The sequence below is a fragment of the Brienomyrus brachyistius genome, chromosome 12 (assembly GCF_023856365.1).
Source record: "Brienomyrus brachyistius isolate T26 chromosome 12, BBRACH_0.4, whole genome shotgun sequence".
NCBI classification, from domain to species: Eukaryota; Metazoa; Chordata; class Actinopteri; order Osteoglossiformes; family Mormyridae; genus Brienomyrus; species Brienomyrus brachyistius.
Genome location: NC_064544.1, coordinates 10,043,335 through 10,070,523, shown reverse-complemented (window position 1 = coordinate 10,070,523; position 27,189 = coordinate 10,043,335). Strand labels below are relative to the sequence as shown.

Below are 27,189 nucleotides of genomic sequence, written 5' to 3'. Positions count from 1 at the left end.
GACTAATTAAGTCACCTGAAGTGGGCAGCTGAGGCAAACTACCCCTCCCATTGGGGCTAGGCTATTTTGTTTGTGGGTAGGATATGTATACATTACATCATGGGGACCAAACTGTCTCCATAATGTGATACAAAACCTATAACTTTGATGTAGGGACCACATTTTTGGTCCTCACAAGGGGAAACAATTTTATATAAATCTGTGACTGCAATCAAAAAGCTAAAAATGCTGAAAGTATTTTGTTTGGCTACTTATGGTTAAGGTTAGGTTAGAGCTGGGTAGGGGTTAAGGTTGTCATTGCTAGGATTAGAATTTTTCCCATAGAAATGAAAGGATGGTCCCCAAAAAGATGAGTAGAAACATGTGGGGGGTTAAGCATTGCATCAGCCCTTATTTTCTTTATATCTTGCAACCAAAATTACTGTTTCTTTTCCACACCTAGCTTGGATGGTTTTATGTAATATAAAATAACCAGGAAGATTCTGTAATATGATCATAATTTAAGTGCAGTAGCTCTCAATCCTATCCTATTTCTGTTCTCACCCACCACCGGCATGCCTAAAACCAGGCAATGAAAGGCTTTACAATTAATGGATACGGTGGCGCAGCAGAACAAAGATCTGGGCTAGTGCAAGGACCACTGATCTAGTGTATTCCAGTCCAGAATTGGGCAAGGCGATTCCATTGCTAGAAGCTGATGAGCTTGTTATTTAAAAACTGAATTGTTAAAAAAAAAAAAAAAAACCTAATATGCGACGCAAGTTGGTGTGAATAACAACAACATGCTCACTTTAACCTTTTTATTTTTATCATCATCATCTTCTTGGAGAGTTTCAGCACGGAAAGACGTAAGAAAGTGGGCCGTACGTCACAGAGAAATAAAAAAAGCCCCCCCCCACACACACACACACACACAGACAGCATCATCCACCTGCTCTGAATTCCTTGCTTATTAGATTACAGTACTTGTATTACAACCCTGTTGATACTAATGTGACAAAATCAGTTTTAGGGGCCAGTGGCCCAAGAAGATAGATACAGTGTACAAAGATGTTTCTGAACCTTAACGAAACTACCACAAGTCAGGAAAAAAAACAGGGAATTAAATCAAAATCCAAGAACTACACAAAAAAAAAAAAAAACTGCTGTATTTACAACCTCTGCCTACTCCCGAGCTCTGCCATCATTGAGCGCATTGATCAGAATGGATGTTATTTCTTCTGATAGCAGAGGATCATAACTGAATCCCCAATCTGACTACGTGACAGCAGCCACTGTACTTGCCGCTGTACACAGGAGACGATTCTAAATGGCTCCTGTCCGCAGGTGACGACTGAGCACTGAGGCGTTACTGGTGTCTCACCGCTACCCTTTTGCTGAAGTGAGGGGAAGAAAACTGCATTTTTACATGATGAACGCAGAAATAAAAAAAAACCCACCGCACCCCTCCCCATCGGTAGGCATGCACTATTTAAATGTGCCCTCTGTACATTTATTACACAAAGTGTTTGACTCTACAACAAATCTTGAAAAACCCACAGAAAGCCCCCCCCCCACCCAATCCTACAAAAGAATAATTATGTACAGACCATGACGTAAACAGTGCGGACAAATGTCGTACAGCCCGCGTCCTGAAGGTGGCGCTCTAAGGTCTTGCTTCTGCACCTGCCTTGGCCATAGGCTGAGACCTGGGTGGGGAGGGAGAAAGCCCATAATAGCTTCTGCGACATCAGAAACCCCCCCCCCCCCCCAGCAAGAAACCCCCAACACGTATTAGCGGTGGTACCTGATCCTCCGGATGCGAGCTTCGGTCATGGCCTCAGGTGAAGAGACTGAGAGAGGAGAGAGAGAGCAGAGAGAGCAGGTTTCTGGCATTGGCTCAAAGCACAGCGGTGGGGGGGGGGACCCAGAACCGGGCAAAACCATTGAGACTGGGAAGGGGGTGGCCAAACTTACAGACTTACATTAAGTTGAAAATAATAGTTGAAGTGTAGTCAAACTGGTCAAAATTAACATCCATGTGATGTGATCAAAGGGGCATATTTTATCGACATTACAGTCCTGATTTCAAGGGGCTCAGTGTGCTTATTTACAGGAATGCAGATATTACTAAAGCAATGACATGGTCCATTATTTTTCATAAACAGTATGAATATGGTATGTCATATGAAATATGGTTCTATGGGCGTGACCAGGATTAAACGTGCTGCATCTCGATAAAAGGTTTTCAACAGTGGGTTTTCACTGGGCCTGGGAAATAAGCATTCCCAGTATTCCTACAGTACTGCCTTTTCCCTATAAATTTTCCCAGTATAACCCATATCTGTTCTTTCACAGGCACTGCCTTTGGACAGCTAATCGGCAAAATCATCGTATCACACAGACTGTCTTAAACAGCCAACTACCTTTATCAATATATTAATATATCATCTTATTAATTTATCACTAAGCAGAGCGATATTGGATTAAATGGTATTTCAAAATCGATACATTTACCGAAGAACAGGAAGTATTAACACAAATATTTACACTACAGAAAGTATTTCCATGTTCATGTACTTGGGTATGAACAATATTTACACATATGCTTTTGTAGACATTTACTGAACTATGCCCAGTGCTCACGTTTACATATATGCCGCCTGCAGTTTAATATATGTTCATCACTGACAGCATTTCTACATCTGGTACATTTCACCAAGACAGCCTGCTGCTGTCATGTGCATGAGACCAAGAGAAGTGAGAACCATTTCCAGGTCAATGCAGACCTATACTGATAGTCACTCAAAGGAAGATACCAAATCAAAGGGTGGGGGTGCACACACACACCCGCACACACACACACACACACACACCCCCTCATGAGTACATGCTGGCTTTCCTGCTGGGGAGTGACAATGGTGGTGGCGGTCGGCGCATGGAGAGGGAGGAGGGCACCCTCACAAGGCATGAGGAGGAAGAGTGAAGCATGAGGTGAGAAGCATGCCATTGGTGACCCCCCCCCCCCCCCATTCCCGCACGGCAGAGAGATGGTTGCATCTGGCTGGAGGGAGCCCAGATGACCTGAATGCTGGACTCCCTCTCTCTGCATAAAATACTGCACACCTCAGACAAAGAAGGCTAGCCCTCTGTTAGAAATGTTATATTTCACTATTTCATTATAATTCAGGATATATTCATGACAAACTACTAGTACTTTCTGCCTTAAAGGTGAGGTTCCCATCACTTGCTAGGTGACGCACATTGTCCAACAAGGGGTGGATTTTTGTCTTCGCTACATGTAACAGCCTCACATGAATAAATTTCGTAAAGATTCACACGATTTTTAATGTTGACCTGTCAGAGGTACAATAAAAAGGAAAATGCAGGTGGTGTGTTGCATTAGCATGTTAGCGGACTTCCAGCGGGGAGACGAGTCGAGTCAACACTCACGTTTTAGAAAATATCATGTTAGTGTTTGATTGTGGCGTATTAATTATGTTCTCACCACGTTGCCCTGACAGCTTCGATGTCGCTCACTAGGTTCTGTGCCAAACATATCCCGAAAATCTGAAAATATAGAAAGGTTTATTATAAACATCAAGCACTCAAGCCTCCCCTTCCCAGTAAAACTGTCAGACTACGACTGCTGGTAGCAACTCAGAGCTTTTCACTGCCACCCAAATCTGTCACTTTTTTTTTTTTAAAGCAGTTTTTGCCAGTTATTCCTCCTACCTACTGGTAGGAAACGTGCCAGTTACTATGTTATTAGTGAGTTTTCCCAGGAATGCGCTCATGATAAAATGTTAGTAGCGAATTAGCCAAGGACCCGTTTTGGTCTTGGAGGTAAAAACAGCCCAGGAAAAGGTCAAGATTCAAGATTCTGCATTCGTCACATGCATAGCCATACACGTAGTGACATGCATCCTCAACTGACCTTTTCAGACTGTGCAAAAATTTTTAAGTAAGGTAAGTAGGCAAGTTACTTAAAGTTTTAAAAACTTATTTAAGTAAAGAAAAAACTGGTCACCGATATTAACGATCAGCAGCACTGCAGCTACTCAGTGTGGCTTCAAACCTAAAACGCTCTGGTAACAAGCTCAGCCTCACCTGCAGCAGGGCGATGCCAATGAAGATTCCCGCCACCACGGTCAGGTTGTCCTGAAGCCACTTCTCAAACTGCGGAACGCAGCCCTTAACGTGGATGAAAGCCTTCTGCTCTTCGTCCTGCACTCAGCACGCGACAGGGATGCAGTCGCACTGGTTAATCGTCTGTGACATTTCGTTTCCCTAAATCGCTGTGCTCAACGATGCCTTTTGTTAACGTATTAGAATAAGGCAGTAATCTTCAAATTATCAGAATGACAGAGATCATTAACGGGGAAGAGACTGCATTCAGATGGCTCTGGTATACAGTAATTCCACTGATACGTAATGCATGTCCTGCCACCTCAGCCCCATTCATAACCAGTATTTATAATTGTAGGTAACGATGGTGTAACTGCCCACTATCAGAGTATTTTTTGTTCATCGGGCCTCTCTGAGTAGGGCTGTGGGTCATGGCTTTTCCTACTACCATTGCTGGAGCCAGAGGTGGAAAGTTCAGGTCCAGAAAGTACAAACCCAGCCCAAGATTCTGTTCCAACCAACCAGTTGAGTATTAAGAGTCACGGTCACGAAGTACTCAACTTGGTTGGTTGGAACAAAATTTCCGTCTGGATTTTTATTTTCTGCACCTGAAATTTCCTCGTCTGGCTGGTGCTCATGTCAACAGGAAGACAAACCTATGGAACCATCGGTGCCAAAAGACGGAGCTGTAAAGAGCCCTCCGAAGGATGGGGCGAATGCCAGTGGACCGGCCCATTCCGAGTATCCCAGGCAGCCTCATTTAGATGCACGTTAGAGGTTTGAGAGCCCAACACTAACATTTAAATGCTAATGTGGTATGCAAATAGATATAATAGTTACAAGTCTACTGGAATGCAAACCGAAGACTGAAAAACTTCAAAAGGGAGAGGAGGTCAACATAGGGCTACGTATTTGTCTTAGCAGAGACCCACTGGTCTCAGGAAATGGGGGCGATTGGAGTTATCGATTAATGCCATTAATGATTAATAGCTCTGTCAGGCCAGCAGACCCCACAGGACAGACGGAAAGGCCTGACTTACGTCTTTGGCTCGCACGTCATAACCACACTGCGTGTTGATCACGTCCTCCTGAAAGAGAGAGGGGAAAAAAAAAAAGACAAGAGATCATGTGAAAGTGCTGGGCAGCGTGTCCCCCAAAGGGATGGTACCCATTTTACACCCCTCTCTACAGTATGACAGGTTCAATTCACGCCCCACAAAACACACCATAATTAGAAAAGCAAGACTGGAGAGATCATGGGTAGGGAGCACAGAGACATAGAAAATGATTTTTTACTTAGCGACCTTATCTGTAAAATCCTCAGACTATGAATGGCTATGTGCAACCCCTTGTTATTATGTTTGCATTTCTTTTAGATCTGGAGTGATCTTTGGTTCCTCCATAGTGCTAGACCTCGGAGACCGATTTGATCGGTTAAACTGTTTCTGGGTCAGTTTCAGAGGTGGCATGAGGTACCGCTGGATCCTTGGTGCAGCACGAGAAGGGGACCCCGCACTTTTCCCGGCTGGGATTCGACTCCGTGCAGTTGAAGTAGATGTTGAGGTTCCAGTCGTCAGCTCCGAACGCACCGCAGCACTCCCACTGCGCAGACACAAGGTGGAGCCAGTCAGCCAAAACCAGAGTGCCTTCCCAGCATTCAGCACACATCGCTGACGCTCCTCCAGTGTGGAGCTCCACGGCAAACAAAGCGGGACATTATCTGCATGAAAGCTACACTGTTCCTCTGTCTCCGGCCCTGAGACACGGCCAGGCAAGAGATCTACTGCGAGAACAAAAACTCTTGTTCTCCGATTTCCAGCTTAATTAAATTTCTGATCCAGTCGCCCAGAAATGTACCCAAGTAGAGAACCACCAACAACACGTCAGAAGCACAATCAAGTTCTTTTGGCATCATTAAAAGATGCGAGCCCCCCTCCCACTGCATTTCTTCAGTGTCCTGGACGGGGGAGGGACAATAAATGATTCTTTTCTTAACCACATTGCCACACTCAGGTTTGATGTTCAATAATAGCTGAATAACTCTACAATGTATGCAGATATTTCAATACCCAGATTTAAAACCAATTGTATCAGTTATCCTGAGCGTTTTTAACTCATTAACTGTACCATGTATAGGCATGAATATCCCAAGGCTGTCGTCAGTTAGGTGATACAGCAAGTCATTCAACTGACCCTAATTACTAATATTATAAGTAAGTAAGACTCTTACTTACTAATATTATAAAAAGGACTATTTCAGCTCTCAGGCCCAGAACACATGACTCCGATGCCCAGCCCCACAGCCCTTTCCGAAGGCCATTTCATTTCCTTTTGTGTCTCCCATTGTGCCAAATCCAAAATAGCTATCATTAATTTTCATTCGTCTTTTGTTACACTCGTGTCCATCTTTCCCGTTCACGTGGTTCAGTCCATTTCCTCCCAGAGCAAGTCTTATGTAACACTTTACAGACAAGCTGGAATTTTAGAGAGACGTTAACCAAAAACACAACTCCGAGCTGTGTGGCCCACTGGTTGCCATGGAAACAGCCTTCTCAGAACAGGCGTTGCGGTACAGGGCCCATGTGCTCTTACATAGTCCTGGGTGAAGTCGATCATGTTCTGCAGGTCGATGTCATCTCGGTATGCTCGGATGTTGTTGTTGATGAAGAAGTTGAGCTGGTCCTTGATCCAGTCCTTGAAAACGAAGGCCAGGATTCCGGCTGTAAGCTCCAGGAAGAAGATAATCCCCAGGAACACGGAGAACTGCACAGGAAAGGGTAGGGGGTGGTGTGGAACGGGTAAATGTAACTTTCAGATCACACTTCAAGTAGTTTACATTCAATGACTGGCTCACACTGTACCTTATAGAAACAGACATGTGGTTACAACAAAATCGTGTTCAGTCTTGGATTACATTTATTTTGAAAGCATTTACCCAATATCAAATTAGAAGTTTGAGGTTTTCTAGATAGAAATGTTACGGTTGTTATAAATCAAGAAGCCACAACCAGTGGCGTAAGCTTCTTATAATTGCTCCCATATTAGATTTTTTATTTTGGAAGGCCCCCCTCCTCGCACACATGTCCATGTGCGCAAACGAAGCGTCCGACCCTTTATGGTTAAATGTTACAGATGTACCATTCATCTTTGTGAAATATCCTCACAATACAAACTTTTATAGCCTTGTCATAAAAGAAAAGTTAGGAATTGGACACGCTGAGCGAGACAGATTTGCCAGCCAGGTAAAGGGCACATAAATCATTTGGGGCTTCATGATCCAATGTAATGTGCGTTGGTTATTTAAACTAATTGATCAATAGGCTCCTGATCATCCTTGCGAAGGGGCCCATCGACTCTACAAGGGGCCCCCTCTTTCTGTGGGCCCAGTGCGGCTGGTGCAGCTATAGTTCTGCCAGTGCACAGCACCATCCGTCCCATAACATGCAGATAATTTAAAGTTGAAACGCTGTCCAGGTCTATTGTGAGCCTACAAAGTACCAGGAATGTGGGCGAGCCTTTTTTCAGTCCATCAAAATTATCACCAAATTGCAGGAAGCTGGTCTCTCATTATCTTAAAAACATCCAAAGTCAAAACAAACTCCCAAAAATACTTCTAGCAGGACATTCAGATTATATCCTGTTTATTGCTATACTGAACTCACGCTTTCACTTCAGTAAATCTCCCCGCTTGGGGTAGAACGAAATTAAGCTGAAAAAGCCGAATCTCCTTGACAACCTCCCGTAAAGTTGAACTGAAATCTGTAGGGGAATTTGACATGATGACATCATGTTCTTAGTTCCCGTGTTTCTCAGTCTGCGTTGTGACACGCACACAGCATGGGCGAGTGCATAAGAGGCAGTGTGAGAGGTGGTGGACATACAAACTTAAGTAGAAAGGTGTTCTCCCGCAGTGCGCCGATGCATCCAGCGAAGCCCAGGATGAACATGACCCCCCCGACCACGAGGAAGAGCCAGACTGGGTCGAAGCCCCCCAGGTCTGTGATGGAGGAGAGGTTGGAGAGCACCCCCTACAGAGAGAAAAGGCGCAAGGTGCAGCGTCATTTGAGAATGACGGGACACGACGATTACGTCACAATATTACAGCAGATTACCATACCTGAAAAACTGATAAATATCCTGATGACCAGGACTGCTGTACTTCCTATAGCACAACAGCTATCCGTGCAAAATCAGGGTGCAATGTAAAAGTTCTCCAAGTGACTGTTGTGGAAATCCATCATGGTGTCCTGTCCCAGAAGCAGTATTGCAATCTGATGCTTTCAGTCTGTCCTGTATACATGGAATATTCCGGACATTGCTGACATTTACTCTGAATAAAATCGGGTTTCCGTTTCCCCTCAGACTTTGTCCTTGACTTTTTTTCCTCGTTTTTTTTTTTTCATATTAATGTTTCAGCAAAAAAATTAACTGCTGATATCCAACCCTGACACTTTACTTTGTAGCAAGTATGTTAGGAAGGGAGTTATGCAGGGGCAATGAGAAATAAGGCGTCACAAAATGACAAACGTCAGGCGGCACAAGCACAATAAAATTTATTTTATAATTATTTTTTAAACCTTCATAAAGTAGCCATGGAAGTGTCTATACCGCATCAGACATTGTTAATTCCTATTTGTTTTCCATATTTGTGATTAGTAATAATATTAACTGCAGTTGCACCACCTGACATTTCAAGCTCATTTCAAATTAAACACACAAATACTTGGGACACCTGCACAGTTTGTCCCTGATATCAAGTTAATTTAATACAATTTTAATAATAAACAGAGTTTTATCATATAACAGTATTTCTGTGTTTTTTCATGGGTTGTACCACATGACATGGAAATACTGTCAGCCTAACTACTTGTCAATATTGTCAATAGTTAGATCATTGCACCATGAAGAACATCTAGGTTCTTCTTTTTGATGCAACATGCAGTCCACCGTTTTCTGAAATTACTTTTAAATAACAAACCCCCATTCCCGCATTGTGCCGACTGACATTTGAGGTAATGTAAATTTGCGGATAAATAATTATCAATTATTTTAGTAGTTTTAAAACATTGTGTTTGCAACTATTTGTGAGTTCAAAGGTTTCGGATATAGAATTTTAGGAAAAGTAAACAATTCAATTTTTTAAAATCATTTAAAGATCGATTTCAATAGCTTTTTTACTCTGCCTGTATGTTCCAACTGCTGTACCACCTGACATTTTTGGTTTTAATTTAATGTAGTGAAAGTATATTCACATTAAAGAGGTTTCAAACAATGACGTTAGGGATGCTCTGTGTTTATTAACAGATTAAAAAAAATAACAATGGATTGGGAAAAATATGCATGTCATGTCAACAAATCAAACTTATCAAAGCGGCATGCATCAGGTGTCTCTGGGCCTAACCTCAAAACAACAGTTTGTGTGAGCTCGTCAGAATGTGAAACTATCTCACAGTTAGGCTTCCTGAACAGCTATGTGTGTGTTTTCTAGCATAATCCCTCCCAAAGCCTCAGCCCGGAATGCAGGAAAATGCGCACAAAACACGCACATATTTTGGTTGGCAGACGAAACCTAAACACTGAAGTGGCCACAATGGATCCAGATCACTGACATCAACAGGAACACAGAATTAAGGAAAGAAATACACCCTTTTTGGTACTGATTTTGGAAGAACATACCCCCCGAGACACAACTTCAAGAAATGCAAAATGACCAGAGACCCTTATGACCAAAACAGCAGCAGCAGCAGCAATAAAAATCATTCCACCACATAAGCAGGATCGTCATTCGAACGTAAATCATGGCGGACGAACCAACGGCAAAAAAACTAAAATGTAAACATATAAAAAAATGCCTTGGCTTAAACTCTTCACACCTAGCTTTTAGCAAACAAGCCCACTCTTTTCTGTTTTTAGTAATGTTAGTATGCCCAGGGGGGTTGGGCAGCCAGTAGACCTTGGACTCTCAGAGACTTTTTTCCCCTCCTTATTTGGGAGTTTTTGGTTCCTCTCCTCCATCGTCATCTGGCTTTCTTTACTTAATTTCTTTCCTTCCTTTTTCCCCATTCTGAAGCTTATTCCCAGTCACAACACATCCATGTAAAGCGCCTTGGGACGACTCTGTTGTGAAAGGCGCTATATAAAAATTAATTGAATTGAATTAGAAATAAATGACAGAGGAGGAAAAAAAAAAATCAAGAAAACTGAAATTCAATACTATCAAATACATCTAATACAACTGCCATCTGTTTATGCGAGACAGGGCTCAGACACGGCTCAAAGGACACCTGGAGTTTGTCCCAGGCAGCAGAGGGCACCAGACTGGGGTACTGTACACCCTGGCCGAAATTCCACTCCATCATACTCTATCAAACATACACTATGGACAATTAAGACATCGATTAGCTAACTGCCTGTTTTTGGGCTGCAGAAGGAAACTGGAGTACCCAGATAAACATCACATGACACAGGGGTGCATGCAAAGCCCACACACACACACAGCAGAGGCAGGATGCAAGCCCAACCGCTATGGAAATTATGGATAAAATATAAATTTGAAATACACAAAGGGGAAATGGAATTCCATTTCATCCATCTATTGAATGCCTGCCATTTTAATATGAACCTTAATGCACAAAGACATTTAATCAGAGTGTATATAGTCATAGTCCAGCTATTAATAGACAACATTAATATTTTATCAGGGTCTGCTCATTCTATTAACAGTCTACTTCTGTCTCTCAGCTCTCTGCTTTGCTGTGAACGCAAACACGGACTCTCACGGCAGTGGGATGAAGAGAGATTCAGCCCGGGCCATTCATGCGACTCTCCTCCATACCAGCAGCACAGTACGGCGGCAGAACCGTAGCCGTAGCAGCAGGCAGCCATTCAAGATGCCTCTCATTGTTTGACAGGCATGGAATTCTTCGTTGTGGTCAGGTGGTACATATACACAAACAGACGTATGCACAACCAAACACACAAATCTGCATACGAGACAACTAAACTACATCTCTACCAAAACGGCGCCACCCTTCGGATTAGTCGTAAAGCAGAGATCCTGACTCTCTGAGGTCATAAAAGATCCCTGGGCATCTTTCGAAAGAGCAGAGGTGGTACTCCGATATCCTGGCTAAAATTAATCACTGTGGCCTTTTCAAATCTGGCCTCCTAATGATCCCCTGCATCTAACTGGTGATTTCTTTCCTGCCCCTTCACCACCTTAGCTACTGTGTTGTGAGCGTACAGGCACCGAGTGGCTGCCGTCATCCAGGTGGGTACTACACAGTGACGGTGGTTGAAGTGGCTCCCCATTGCTTCTGTAAAGCGCTTTGGGTGTTTGAAAAACTGCTATATAAAAAGTAACAAACCTTCTTTCATTCACTACCCACTCCATGTCTTCTATTACAACAAATTATCAGTGCCGCTTCAAAAAAAAAAAAAAAGATTCAAATTACCTGTAAACACAAGAACACACATCAGAGACTCACCTTCTCGCTCCATGCCCACAAGCCGATCCCCAAGAAGGCCACACCCAGCAACTGGAAGACAACAGACACAGACAGATACGTTACTTCTGGCAACTGAGGTCTAACCTGAATCTGCAGTGAAGCCTGGCTGCGAGGTCACAATGCCAGTGTCCTCTAGGGTAAACATATGCGTGACACGCCAAACACTCTCCATCCTCCATTTCTACATTCCTCGGAAGGCACCTCCGATGTTTACAGCACTTACCTGCCATGTTAAAAACACCAGTCACTAAAATGCCAGACTGTCCTTGGGTAGCAATGCATAGAGGAATCCAGCATATTATCATATGTTATAATATCAGCATATTCTGCAATTTTGATCAATCAAGCATATTTAGAAAAATATATTCTGACACTCTCGTGTCAGTAATACATACAGCTATTGCATACACACAGCCCAATCTGTCATAAATGACAGGGAGTAAGTGTATGTTTATCTAGCGTCCTGTTTGAGTGAGAAGCTGTCAAAGGTGGATGTCGTTTTAACTTTTCGGTTATTTTCAGAGCCTTGTAGGAGGACAAGAAATAAGATACAGCTGATTACATTTCTCAGTTCTAAATAAAAAACACTGCATTCTAAAAAAAAATTTAACCCTAGTGGCAGTTTCAAAGCTGTACATATCATATCAAAGCAGCCATGAATGTTGGAAGTTGAACCAAAAGGCTTGTTCGGTAAAATTAGAGTAATCTGCGTAGGATTAATACAAACTTCAAAGAGCTATACTATACACACAGACATGGAAGATAACCGTTTAGACTGGGAATCATAAGCTTCTATTGATAGAGATGGGCAAAAAACATCACCTTTTTCATGAAGGAAAAAAAATATATATCTACCGAGAGGTAAGTTACCCAGTTATTAAATTATTCATACCTGCATAAGACCAGTGCTATAATTCTCAATGAAACAATGACATGCACTAGAAGAGATTCAGGTCGTGTTGCAGACCTGCAGATCTGACAGTCCTCATGCAGCATTATTGGATGACCCTACCATAGATAGTCAAAGAAAGAAAGGCGGTGGGCAGGATTGTCGGAAGGGACGGGGAAGCCTGCGTTATGGCCACTTCCTGTTTGGCAGCAGGAGTGGCAAACTTTAGAACGCCTTTCAGGAGAGGAACTGAGCGGAGGCCATAGCAGCTGACTGGTGCCCACAACTAATCAATGGGCAGTTGCCTGAACCAATCAGGGATCAACAGCCTCTGACAATTCCACCCATTGTAAAAATCGTTGCTTTTCTCATTACTAGAAATAAAGACCTGACCTCCACAGCTTTAGCCTCTGTAAGCAGAGGAACATATGACTATAGAGAGACTCCACAGAGGCTGCTTTCTTCAAACTTACTGCCGTTTGGCCGTAACTTCGCATCAGACACAAAAAAATTCGACATTTGAAAAACTGACGTATTCGGTACTGTATGAGTCTGAAGCAAGATATTCATGCTGACCCTACGTCACAGTAAAAACACCAATTTTCAGCTTCCTAAATTACAAACCGTAAACTGCAATTAAGACACTTACCCCTCCCATCAAAGCTAGCAAAGCGGGAAAGAAGAAATTCTTTAACTAAGAATTCCTTAAAACGCAAAAAGCTTTGAAAATTAAGGTTCCCGCAAATGGGTGTTGTCATTTTCCCCCATGACATGGCCACCCGATACTTTTTTTCTCTACATGCATAAGGTGGGGCTATATACAATTAATTAATGCCTTGTTATCTTTCAGTATTGAGTTTCTGTGTTCACTACGGTCAGTTCCTCTCAATCGCTTTTGAGATAATAAGCCCTGGCTTTAGTGCGTGCATCAGCAAAAGTCCCAGTTATAAACTAGGATCGCATGTCTCAAGATACGATAAACACCTGTGTTGGTGTCGACCTCACGGCATTTATCAACTGTGACCCCCTGACCAAGTGTACTTCAGCCTCAGTTAAGGAAGGCCAGGACTCAAACCTGCATTATACTTAAGATGGGAAACAGAGCTCTTAAAACAACATTATCCTGCCAAAACACAATCCGTCCTCCTTGGCTCTAAACCGAAAATCGAGAGAATTTTTTCTGAAGGCTGGGAACGGTGCCACCATGCCTTGCTCTCATCCAGAATTGCACATCGACAAGGCACCGGGTCAGTTCATACAACAGCATGTGGGCAAAGAACGAGCGAATCAAGTCAGGCAGATCAGCCTCGACCAAAATGAATAAGTGTTCGGTCCCTCTTTCAATGTGAAATGAAGTACCCATTTTAAAATAGCCGTTTTAATTATGCAGGTTACCGAGCGAACAAAGCACAGGCCCATTAAATAAACAGTAATAATAATAATAATAATAAGTAATGCTCAAGCCAGAGCAAGAATGACCAGTTTCACAGGGCTGTTTATTAGGGTTTATTGGCTTATCTCCACCGAGCTTCCTTTAACGCCTGTCATGCCTGTCTTCTCTTGTCTGCTGACATTTTAAAGACGGGGGACAGACAGATGATGCTTTTCTTCTGTGCTTGTAAGCTGTTCTCACATACTGCTACATAAGCACAACTAAGAACAGCAGCCTTGTTTCTGTCAGACAGAAGTATGGGGGGGGGGCACAAACAAGGTGGTGGTAAGAGAACGAGAGAGAGACAGCAAGAGAGTGTGTGTGTGTGTGTGTATATGTGTGTGTATGTGTGTGCGCGTGAGAGAGAGAGAGAGAGAGAAAACACTCATGCTAGGTTTCTCTAAAAATGCTTGTAAACATAAAATTTCCACTGACAAATAAGCTATAAATCAATATTACTGGCTTTCATTTAATTTACCATAAGATTAAATTTAAAGTGTTGTATAATAAGAAAATAACCACAAATATACAGACCTTCCATTTAACCCATGGAATATATTGACTAATTCCATTACCTCTTTCCATGCACGGGGTTTAAAGTCAAGTGGAGATTCTTCCAAACCCAATAAGGCCTAAATGCAAAGAAATCTACACACATGGCCTAAGCAACAGAGCACCCTGATGTCACCCTAGAGTCACGGCGAGAGACTGAGGACTTCCCTTAGCTGGGGATGATTCATCGAGTAACTCAAATAACTCGAATGCAAAAAAATCCTCGATGTAAATTATTTGCTTCGATGTTTCCTTTAACCCACATGTTCTACGTTCTGCTCAGTGATCGCCGTGTTTCACACGGAGGATTATTACTGTCGCACAGTGTGCGTATGCCGCAATACGTGTAGCAGAACGATAGAAAAAACAGAATGATGACACTCCCATAGGCCCCCATTGTAAAAAATGCCGGAGAAATTGCCAGCAAACTTCCGGGTCACGGGGATGGTGAATAGTTCCAAACATTGATATTCACGGCATAGAATCACGTTCATTTCCATTGCTTACCAAGCACTTTACGTAGTATATTGATAAAATAACATTTTAAAAACGTGTAATACATTAGCTGTCATTAATATACCAAATATTGTGTTGGTTTATTTGTGATCAGCATTACTTGTTAATGTTTGTCATAATTAATAGATATGAAGGTAGCTATGGAGGCTAACGTTCCCACTTCAATGATAATTGTGTCAAATTATTCACGCACGGTAACTTTACATATTAAGTAGTCCTAGTACGTGCCTGCTGTGTTCTATGCATTTTATATTTGCCTTACACAAGATGAATATGTCCTCCTCATTCCATTTGGAAATTTGGCTCATTCAAATCAATGTGTACACTTGCTCAAAGTGTCACACGACAAGTTTAATGTTACAACAGAAATATCACATTATGCCTGGGTAATTCCACAATTTTCATTACGGGGAGACTTGTGAAATTTGTATATGAATTCATGTGATAAATGCACGTGCTACAGCTTAAACCATTTATTCATACGTTATTTTGGTATTTCCAAGGTCTCTTACGTAAAAACTGCAGCATGTGCTGCGGAAACCCTTCTAGTAAAGCTGCGAATAAGATGCTACATGAATTGGAAGCTGCAAAAAAGTAGCTAAATTAAGCCGCGCGTGACCTTAGTTTGGGGGGCACGGGTCAATCCGCAACTGCAATGTGATCCATAGCTCCGCCCACTGCCCACTTCAATTAACATATATTTGCATGTTGTGAATTTGAAAATGAAAAAGCAAAATAGGAAATGAAAAGTCAAATTTGAAAAGACAAAAAGTTATTTATTTTTTTTATTTTTCACATCTGATTCATACGAGTGGAAAATTTAAATGCAAATGGTGCCATTTCATTTTAATTTTTGCAGGATTTTTGTGCACAGACTATGAAAACTAAATGGCAAAGTGGAGATTGTATTTTCATTTTATTATTTTATCATTTATCATTTTATTTTTTGCAGAAAATACCTCCCATAATCAATGGCTTCATGATTAAAGTTAGCCGCTACCATATTAACACACCTGACTAAAATATCAGTTTGCAGCTCACCTCGGGTCATGTGATTCAGTGTGATTTTACTACCAGATTTATGGAAAATAGTTTATATTATTTTGTGACAATTTATTTGTGGTAAAGTGTCTGTATTTTTACATGTGCTTTTTAAGTGCTGCATTTCTAAACAACTATCGAATGCAAATTTCATAATACCATCTCCCTCATATTGAATTACTTAGAATATCGTTGAAATAAAACAAAAACTTATTTGTCCATATTGACGTATATTTTTTTACCCATATTATTCCCGTCCCCACTCTTTGCCCCTAAAGTGAAAGTTGTGAGTGGGACATTACATACAGCAGTAGTGTTTGCAGTGTTTGCCCAGTTCCACCCAATTTAGCATGTTTTGAGGATAAAGAATGACAATGGGGGCGGCATGGTGGTGCAGTGGTTAGCACTGTCGCCTCACACCTCTGGGACCCGGGTTCGAGTCTCCACGTGGGTCACATGTGTGCGGAGTTTGCATGTTCTCCCCATGTCGTCGTGGGGTTTCCTCCGGGTACTCCGGTTTCCCCCCACAGTCCAAAAACATGCTGAGGCTAATTGGACTTGCTAAATTGCCCGCATGTGTGCGTGAATGGTGTGTGAGTGTGCCCTGCGATGGGCTGGCCCCCCATCCTGGGTTGTTCCCTGCCTCGTGCCCATTGCTTCCGGGATGGGCTCCGGACCCCCCGCGACCCAATAGGATAAGCGGTTTGGAAAATGGATGGATGGATGGAATGACAATGGATTTTGATCACTGGACACTTCTGAGACTAGAAGGCAGATTTTGTCTGGCAGCCTTTATGAAACATTACAAAATGTTATTTGTACATTACTTTGGAAAATTGTTGAATGTTCATTTTTCCAAGTGATTTTTCCCCATAAAAATGAAGGAATTAAGTTTTAGCATGCTGCATGTGAAAATAGCAACTTATAGCTTGCTGGAGGACCAGTGTGTGAGATGTCAAAAGTTACATTTCTTTATAAATTATCCTTAATGTTCGGGGAGGAGGTATTTAATAAAAGTCTGCACAGTTACAGTTATTTGTGGCTTGATTTTAAATAACATTAAAATCTAAAAAGGAAACCAATTGTTAATTGCCAGTTAATTTTAACAGACCTGTCTTTTTTCTCTTTTGAATAGTTACTACTGCTCTTTAATAAGACAAAACTTTTTCTTATCCGATTACTCGATTAATCAATGGAATAATCAACAGAATAGTTGATTACTAAAATAAATCGATAGCTACAGCCCTACTGGAGACTGGGGCTTTTGTCTTAGAGGATTTACTCATTTCCCCGGTAAAGTGTGCAGGCTATGACCACACAAAAAGAAACCGTCACCAAGATTTGGAGATAGCTGAAGCCGCACTGTAACTAGTCTCTCTTCACAGTACAGTTCTGGTACGGCTCGGCTCCTGCATGCCAGTGGAGAAGCACCGTTAGATGGAGTTAGCCTGAAACATCTGTGTGTGTGTGTACAGCTACAGTGAGGCCCAAAATAACACCCATGACTCAGGAGCACAAGAGGCCACGGTGTAACAGTGCACCTCCTGCTAGGAGATGCACGACAAGCAAGCATGCCCTGCTAGAACAACTAGCGTCGACTGGGTGTCAGCAAAGCCGCCCTTTTCTTCCAGTTAGTCACCTGCACTGGGGAAACTGGGCTCAGCCCAGCACAAACCATTTCTTTATAGTGTTCATTCACAGCAAAACCCTGCTGGTGCCCCCTGGCACTGTCTGCCAGGAAACACAGCTCTGCTAGGGGATTACCGAGAAGGAGACGAGAATAACTAATCTCATGGTGTCTCGCAGACTGTACTTCATAAGACGACTGCAGTGGCCAGTAGCCCAGAAAGGCACCACAACCACTCGACACATACAGAGAAGCACCAACGGCTGCCATACCAGCCTCTGACGGGCCGCAGTGGACCCCTGGTGATGGTACTTTCTCTGGAACCTCACAGATGTGATGGTCAAACTGTCTCTTTTTCAACAAAGGATTCTACTTTAGCCCATAGTAATGCATATACATTTCAGTTCAATTTAGATTCATCACCTGGTAAAACTTTACTTGACAGGGCACAGATAAATAAGTAATAATATAATAGCATATTATGAATTAACCACAAACTAGTAATCTCATGTTTGTTCATCATTAATGAATCATGATGCATCTGTTATCCCAAGCAGTTGCTATGTCTGTTAATGCTGTAAACCTTTGTGCACTTCTGAAGGAACAAATCATGTATAACAAAAGTGAAATACTGATCTCATGTTTGTTCATCATTAATAAATCATGATGCATCTTTTAAGTAGCTACTATATTTGTTCATAATTTGTACTTCAGTAGTAACTGAGTTACTACTAAGTATTTGTGCCCCTCAAATAAAGCGTTACCAATAATCCTAACGTTTAAAAAGTTTTCATTTTTTTGCAACATAGTATTGTAATACATGGCATGACAACCCAAGTTGTGCAGATGTCAGTATTCCTCTTGAAAATATAGTAGATCCTCTCTCATAAAATACAAAACACATGAATTTCATATTTAAACAGAAAGAGGAAAAAAAACTCATTTTAAAGTCAAATGTGAAAAAGGGGAAGTTACACAAGGAAGCCTTTTTTACATTGACACAGATTCTGAACAGGAGCATCCTACAGCAAATGGAGTAGATGAATGATTCAGGAAGCAAAAGTAGAAAAGTAAAAGGGGACAGAATTGCAACCGATTAACAGCGTCTTATGTCACCTTGGGCTAAAAGGCCATTGACAGCCATCTGTTTCTCCAAAACGCCAGGATTTGGGTTTCTCTTGAAGTGATGCCGTAGGTTTGGATAAAAACTGCCCCCAGTAGATTTACTCCTTTGTTTTCTCATACTCAGATAAACAACACCAACGGTCATTCATCTCAATTGACGGGTGACTTTTTATGACAATAAACCGTCACCTAGAATGCGTTTCTAAATACTTTGAGTCCTTTTAGCCTTTTAAGATTTCGCTTGCTGCCAAAAGCAATAATGCACCGTTAAGGTGGCGATTAGCAGTCGAAGACTGCATCGTTAAGAGGGACTCCACCCCCCCAGACGACAGCTGTCTGTCAGTCGAAGCGCCTATCATGGAAACTTACAGAAAGGCAGCTAAAATAACAGCAAGCCAGGGAAACAGGCTGACAGGAGTGGGTGGAGGTAAGGTCATTTTTTTCCAGCAGTCAGCCTGAGCATGGAGCAGTGGTGATATTTATTTCGACGCTGCCAACTTTGTCCACTTTCTGAGGTGGGAGGTGGCATGACAGTGCTTACAACCCAGTCAGGGCTCTCAAATTAGATGGGAGGCTAACACCTCTCCCAGAAAGAGGCACAGGACAGAGTCTCCCCCACAGGAACATTCTGGAAACACACTGCTGTCCTAGTCACAATGACTCCTTTCGTTTTGGTTTCAGCAACAGCTTTGCTCATAATGCAGCTGAAAGACACCAAATGGTTCACTCAGCTTATTAAATTCATCCATCTGTGAGACGGTGCATATAACATCATAGCCAAAACGGAGAGCATCTCCTCAGTAGCTGGTGCCACAAGCAGGGAATAACAGGTTTGCCGGACACCATATTCAACCCTCTTCACTATAGTCGGGATTCAGTGCAATGCAGAGCTGACATTTGATGATTTCAGTTACAGTGATGAAGACTGCATTGCCTAATTTGCTACAACCAATGCTTTTGATGTAATAAATTTTAGGTTTATAATGGAATAATATAGATTTCTTGCGTGCGAGTTTGAAAGCGTGAGTGTCACGTCAGAGGCGTGAGAGTTGGGAACTCCATATAAACATCCTTGTTATATGATTATATAGGTGTGAACTCACTGCTTCAGTTTCGAAGTTGGATAGTACTATTTTTCAGCATGTTTCTACCGGCAAGGGAGAAACTCTTCTTGAAAACGTTCACTAAGAAATGTAACACAAAGAAAAGTAACATTAAAATGTATAGAAAATTATCGTACGTCCTACACTCTAAATGTATGTTTATATGTGAGCAGAATTCATTTCCGTTATACGTTTAGCCGGGTAAATATTCATAGGCACATCACGATACGGCGATGTCTCTCATTAAGGAATTAAAAATAGAACCGTACACTTCTCCTCTTAGACATATTTAAACGGCAGTAAAGTGACAGTAGCTAATGCCCAGACCAAAGAGAAAGCGGCTTACCGGTGTTCTGCACACCTCCTTCAGGTAATATTACACGCCTCTCCACAATGCTTAACGTTGGCAAACGACTGCATCGCATGCAAACAGCAAGACACAAATGACCGGCCAGATGAATGAAAATGCGGGATTTATCTCGGTATATTATGTCAGCTAAACTGTGTCTTTTGGATCCCTCGAAGTATCTTTCACGAAAACCTATACTGGTTGCCCTTCAACGTTATGCATTTCCAATGTTTGATTCGCCAGTTAATTTACAAATAAAACACACGCAAATTAACGGTTGTTCAATTCTGCCACACATTGCTGGACCGAACCTCTAAAGCACATAAAAAAGAAACGCTCAAGCGAAATTATGACGCCAACAGCAATACAAAGTAATGTACTTACCCAAAATATTATATTGAATCCGAATATGGAATATTTGATGCAGCAACTGACCTCATGTCCTTTCAAATGCTTTCCTGACATACTGAATTTTCATCAGCACACGTTTCTCTCAAAGAAACCTGCCTATCTATTCATATAAAGAAGGGCTGCAGGTTGGCTGATCCAGTTGGCTTTCCCTACATAGATGAGCGACAAAGAATTAAATAGCTCCGATGTGTATATTCAGATCTAAATAGACAACCATAATTGCCTCTTTACTGCACCAAACCGTGACAATTGCTCATCGATAAACCAACAAAATCGACGCGTTTCTTACATGGAAAAATGTGACTACACTTATTCCTAGTATACGGCAGCTTAGCATAGGCGAGCGAAATCCCCCTACATGTCACCGTTCATTTGGGTTCACTTCAGGCACGGATATGGCTGTTCTATGACGGACAAGACTGTCGACCAATCAGTTTCTGATGCGAAGTGGGCGGAACTTCCGCTACTGGCAACGCTAGGTTTGCAGTGTATCTCGAGGTAGAGGTGGTACTACGCTTTACTTGGCTATCATTAATAGTGTTATTCAGAAATTATACAATTAAGACAGAATGTTAAGTACTTAATTATAACTAACGATGTTCGGCGTTATGCGAGATTTACTGGTGAGTATGTGGAGAAAAACGGCAAAAAAGTGATCGCCGTTTGTCTCATTTAGGCAGGTGTACTGAGTAGCATTATTACCCTCCCACCCTTAATTAAACCAAAGACTTGCCTATTACCCGTTTCAAACAAGACGGAGTCGAGTAATTGCTACCGGCAATAATATTAGAATATGTAAATCTCCATGTAAATGTCACTCAAAAACGGTTTTGGCAAGAGATGCAAAAATATGCCTGGGAAGTGGCCTATAGCAGGACGGCACTTTTTCCAATTAGAAAAATCATCCAAATCCAAATTAATGTATATTAATTGTAAAGGAAGACATTTTTCGGATAGTTCGCTAGCCAGATTATGTTATTTTGGGTATAGGCGAAAAGGCTACATCCCTCCGAGCGCGAAGATGTCACAGCATGGAGCCGCCGAGGGGGTAGCTGGCAAACTCCACCCCATTAACGACCCGCATGCGGGCATGTAACTGAATAAGAATACAGGGCTATGGCCTTCAAATACCACCGTAAGAAGGGGAGAACGGGACGTGTTGGCACACATTATTTTTCACAAAACCACTAGAAAATGCAGCCTTGTTCATAAGAAGTCAATGGTTCAATACACAGTTTATTCCTAATTCATTTTTGATTTAATTACACAATAGCTACACATTGATATTTTGTGGGCATGTTGTCACAGTGTAATTAATAGGCATTTTAAAGAACAATACCCAACATGATATTCATGACCAAACACTATCATTTTAGAAATGGTAAACATGTTTAAGGTTACTTTCAGATTATCCTTAAACTATCCTAAATGACCCACATAGAAAAACAATGCTGAATGTATGAATATTCATTGCTAAATTCAACTGAAGTATAGCTGAAGTTTAAGCATATTTCTTTCTTTAATAAAATATATTAATATTAAATATTACATGATATATTTTTTTCTGTGTTCTCCAATGTTGTTAGTTTTTCTCGATTGCTTTGGCACATTTCATGAAGCATACTCAACTTTACAAGAGCATTTCTCAAAACAATTCATGCATAAAGCAGAACACTATGGATTAGCTACAAACACCTGTAACTTACCCAAAACAATTAACTCATGTCTCAAAAGCAAATAATTCCACCAATGAATCAGTCAGTGCCACCAGAATCGAAAGAACAGTCAGTATTGTTTTAACCACGAGAGTCCAAATGCTTAGACATATTGTTTTACACTTTGTCACTGACTGATCATTTATATTTAGCAAACTAATACTTATTCATGTAAAAGACACCAGTTTCAACATTACAAGGACGTACATTGCAGTATGTAAAGTTCGCTGGCAAAAGGAAGCATTCGCATGCACATGTAACTTTTTCAGATCTCAAGACCCTACAATAGCAAACCAAAAAGTCATACAGCACTGTATAACAATAGCAAAATGGCAATGCAAGAACAACAAAAGGGCAACAAAATCATGTATTGTGGGAACCAAAACATGTACAATGCCATGTCACTGCAAATTATGGAATATATTTTAAATCATTTTGAAAGCTTGGTTAACTGATTTGCAGGGCTGGCTAACGCAATGATGACATACATATATTGTTTTGGATGTGGAATTATTACAATGGGAAACAACATAATTTTTTTTGACCAATAAGGCTAAAGCAACTGAAAATTGTGCCGATTGATGACAGTTGTATGAAACCATTTGCACATATAAACTAAAACATTTATAAATGTGTGTGAAACAATGAGAAATGAAGTGATATTTTGGCATGGGGATTACACTTGTTGGTTTGCAAATGTTAATCGTCATTTCAGAAATGCTCCAAAGCAATCGAGAAAAACGAGGTCTATCAAGTCTGTCAAGGTTATTGAGGGCAGCGTGCGGCTCAGTGAGCTAAGCCTCTGTGCTTGTGATCGGAAGGTTCCTGATGTCAGCCCAGCCTCAGCAGAATAATCATGTCTATGGGCCCTTGAGTAAGGCCTTTAACCCCCCAGCTTCATGGGCGCCACTGCAGATAACTGCACTTCACTGCCAAGATTTCTCTCATGTGTCTGTGTGTCATGGAGAACAAGATGGTGTAAGCAAGATGAGAATTTCCCCATGTGAGATCAACAAAGTGTCATTATCATTGTTATTATTGAAGTGCTGAAATCAGTCAATTTGTCTTGAACTCACTTCTTTGGCTTGTTTTTTTCTGTCAGTTTTTGAATGTTCTACGCAGGGGAATTTTTCACCATTGCTGGAAGTGTGCATTTGTGCCCATGAGGGATGCTGAAATGCATTGAGGGATGCGTCGGCACACACGACTCGCAGTCGACATGTTTCCGAGCCGGGCGATTGCGATGTCGTCTGCGTCGCTCCACTACATCACGGTAATTGCCGACATGTGCTGAGGGAGGCACTCTAACCTGAAACCGAAATGCTCGGGAAAACTTCACAACGCCAAAAAGCTTCTGTAATAAGCAGGCAGAAAATAGGAGTTGGCAAATTGATGCACCATTATCGATTGTTTGTTTGTCTTCATATTTAAACTGTTACTCAGACTTTCAAGGTCGTATGTTTGGTTTCAACATTAGTAGAGACCACATTAGCCCCGAACCCCCGACCCCCTAAACAGACATCGATCCCCCACAATACTGGTAGAGACATGTCCCTACAGTCCATACCCAAATCTACACCCATGCAAACAATCACTCATATTTTAGTCATATTAACAATAGTAAATCTGGCTGTCCATTTCTGTTTTTATTTTTGTTTTATTTATGGATTTATTATATTTTAATAAATCTAGTGCTGTCAATGTGTACTGGATTTAATTTTTTAGATATATACTACCCTTTACAGAAAAATATTGTTTAGTACAGCTCATGGGAGTATTACTTACACAAAAATGTTCTGAGGGCTGAAAGGAAAATAATTGATCCAGAGAGAGATAACCAATCAGATGTATTGGTTCTGCCTCCTTTAGTTGCTTGGATCTGCCTCCTCTACAATCTAATTGGTTTTCTGTCTGAACCAATCATTTTTCGTTCTGCCCTCAGAACATTTTTGTGTAAAACTCCCGCAACGCTATCATTAATATATCTAAAATTAAAGTATTAGCAGTATCTCCCCTCCCCACCAGAAAGCACATCAAAACCTACCTGTTGTCTGGGTCGACGCCCCTTTCCCTGCTTTCCCTGCTGTCTTCTCTTGGGCTTCCAGGGCGACAGGTGCCACTACATTGGGATGCTACATTTAAATTACTTAATTCATATTCTCCTTTTTCAAAACAGTTTAGAATTTTAATCCATTCTAACAGGTGCATGTTTTGCAACGTAATTACTTTGCTGTGGGATACCACAGCAATACCTTTCCCGAGACTCTAAATGGAACACCTGCCCATTTTGCATGAATGATTGATTGTGCCCCCGCCCTCAAAATTCACAACATTTTCTGACCCTCCCCACCTGCTGGTCGATCACCTGCCTCTTGAAAATTCTCAACCCTGGACCTCAGTAGCTGCAATCGTATAAGTTGTTTTTCCTAATGATTCAAAGCCAGTTAGATGGTCAGACAACCCTGATGGGAAGTAGCAGAAGCTTCTAGGTACTGAAATTGAATCCCAGGGGTTGTAGCACCCAGTTGGACACATCCTGAAAGTCCACATAGTGTTTGTGGAGGCAGCAGCCGGGAGCAGGCGGTGCTGACTGCCTCCTGAGGGCAGAGCCACAGCGGTGGTGCTGTGTGCACTGGGAGCTGGGGCCTGTGGGTTGGGCCACCTGCCGAGGCCGGCCCAGGAGGTAGGCCACCAGCAGCGGCTGGCTCTGAGCACTGGCGTTCAGGCAGTACAGGCTCTGGGTCAAGGCATCCTGGAGCTCCAGGTTCCCGCTCTCATCTGCGAAAGCCAGCGGCCCCCCCAGCTAACCCCCTCGCCCACGTCAGTGCCGCCAAGACGTCGAACACATCGTATCCTGATGGCGGCAGTCGGTCGAGGGCTAGGGGGCGCTTATCCAGGGCGGGGCCGGAGAGGGAGGCGGCATGTACGGCCACGCTGACACTGAGGGGCTCGGGGTGCAGCGTCCGCCTCAGCAACACCAGCTCCGCTGCCGACATGGACGGCATCAGGTGCGAAACGTTGAACCAGGTCCACCCTGGTGGCCCAAACTGGGAGCCTGTTTACAATGGAGGCGTGGTCAGAAATTAGGGGCAACATTTCACCAACAGGGGGAGCAGTGTTGGAAAAGCACAGCAATGGAAAAAATGAAGACACCCCTCTATATTTTTAAACATCTGCATTTTAAAATCTTGGTTAAATCTTGGTTCTGCTGGCAGAAGAACTAAGATGTGAGGCAGGCTGCTTCCATGCTGAAAATTTCTAAGACATCAAGACAGCGGGATATCTTGCTTAGCTGGAAAACTTGTCAGATTTAAGGTAGTGTGAGCTACATGCAAGTGGACAGAGATAAAGCCAATTTAACCCAGACTACCTTAAATCCAACAAGTTATCCAGCTAAGCAAGAAATCTTGCTTTGTGTGGAACACCTCTTGGATGATTAAATAAGTAAATGGAGTAACTGGAATACAGTTTTGTGATCTCTAAAAATTGGAAGCATTTGCACAATTTTGGCCACTAGTGTATGCAACAGTTGAAACAAGCAGCTTTAGAGAAATGAGACTTGTTTTGTGGGGGTGGCGGCTGTACTGGAACTCCTACCCTGAATACTCCGGAAACTCTGCACTAGTGTCCCATCGTGGCCACTCAGGTCTGCGACCTCCTGCGAATCCAGCAGCTGGTAGATGTGCATCACATAGGGGTGCGGTTCGCTCTGCCGCTGCCCCGATAACCTGTCGATGTGCAGCATCTCCAGAATGGCCTTGCCCGGTTTGTGGTCCCCAAGGGGGTCAGTTGGGTCGGCCTGGTCGTCCAGTTTGCCCAGGAGCAGCAGCGTCATCACATGCATGCATTCAGTGATGCCCCTCATGCTGTCCATTTTCTATGGGTATAAGACTTTGGAGGAGTGGATAGTGTTAGTGTTGGCAAGACTAGAAGCTGTGTAACTGCTTGGCACTGTGTTGGAACAGCAATTACCAGAAATGTCCTGGATTGTCACACTTCATTTGCTCTGCATTGTGTTTCCAAAAGATAAACAAAGCAGTGGGGTCTATCTGAGTGGGTGGACTGACCAGTGGAAGGCCAAATGAACAGTGTCATTCTGCTTCCGTGAAGCCAATGGTGACCATAAGGGGGTGCTGTTGGATAACTGCTTGATGTCTGTCTACCCTAAGAGGCCACTGGACATTGCATTGTGTTCTTCTTAGTGCTGCTGCTTAGTGCAGGCTTTCATCAAAACAAATGTGCATAATTTATAACAGTACACTATCTATTAATAATGCAAGATTTTTTCACTGAAGCACTGTGTTTGAAAAATTACAGCAAGGCTTGAGTGGTTGATTTAATGAGACTGTATACAATGTGAGGCTGGGACTGAGCGGAGAACTTCGTACCAAGACTTTCTCGGCCAGTTCTCTACGCACCTCCACAAGTACTGGGGGTAGGTGATACAGTACGCTGTGGTCTAAGGAGACGAATGGCAGTTAAAGTTGAGGTACCCCCTCTCATGCCGATAGGGCCAGCTTGTTGCTTGAGCAACACGTCAGAGTCAGGACAGTGCTTTTTAAGGAGTGTTTTTTTTTTTCAGTTTTATTATATTATAGGAATTGTAGCAATTCGATTTCTATCTTGGGCTGTCAAAAACTGCATTGTTAGTAATTCTGAGATGCTGGACAGGATACTAAGATGACAGGTAGTGTTCACGCCCCCCCCCACATCAGCTACTTCAATCCATGGTGAGATGATTAGATCATTTGGTGTCTAGTGCGCCATGCAGTAAGGCTGCTGGATTTACTGGTGTGTTTTAATCTCCACCTGGA

The 27,189-nt window shown here is 42.3% G+C and overlaps 2 protein-coding genes and 1 long non-coding RNA gene across 4 annotated transcripts; 1 reads left to right on the top strand and 2 right to left on the bottom strand.

Moving 5' to 3' along the window:
* Positions 1-786: 786 nt before the first annotated feature.
* On the bottom strand, positions 787-21,114 carry tspan5a (tetraspanin 5a). Of its 2 annotated transcripts, XM_048971534.1 has the most exons (10): positions 20,634-21,103; positions 11,595-11,645; positions 7,989-8,135; positions 6,700-6,870; positions 5,584-5,709; positions 5,148-5,195; positions 4,090-4,206; positions 3,488-3,549; positions 1,787-1,832; positions 787-1,688 (listed from the first exon to the last, which is right to left on the bottom strand). In XM_048971534.1, exons 1-9 carry the CDS (start codon positions 20,712-20,714, stop codon positions 1,820-1,822), a joined length of 816 nt encoding a protein of 271 aa, XP_048827491.1. In that variant the 5' UTR covers positions 20,715-21,103; the 3' UTR covers positions 787-1,688; positions 1,787-1,819. The 2 variants fall into 2 exon arrangements, with proteins under 2 accessions (XP_048827491.1, XP_048827492.1); XM_048971535.1 differs by lacking the exons at positions 787-1,688; positions 1,787-1,832 and adding an exon at positions 2,860-2,938 and having other exon boundaries at positions 20,634-21,114.
* On the top strand, positions 4,437-8,137 carry LOC125705150 (uncharacterized). Its single transcript, XR_007381443.1, has 2 exons — positions 4,437-4,884; positions 5,562-8,137. It is a non-coding gene; the product is annotated as an uncharacterized LOC125705150 (long non-coding RNA).
* A 3,746-nt stretch (positions 21,115-24,860) lies between the features above and the next one.
* On the bottom strand, positions 24,861-26,249 carry LOC125705215 (uncharacterized). Its single transcript, XM_048971657.1, is given in 3 exon segments — positions 24,861-25,194; positions 25,196-25,430; positions 25,973-26,249. Coding segments are annotated over 3 exon segments (846 nt in total).
* Positions 26,250-27,189: the final 940 nt, after the last annotated feature.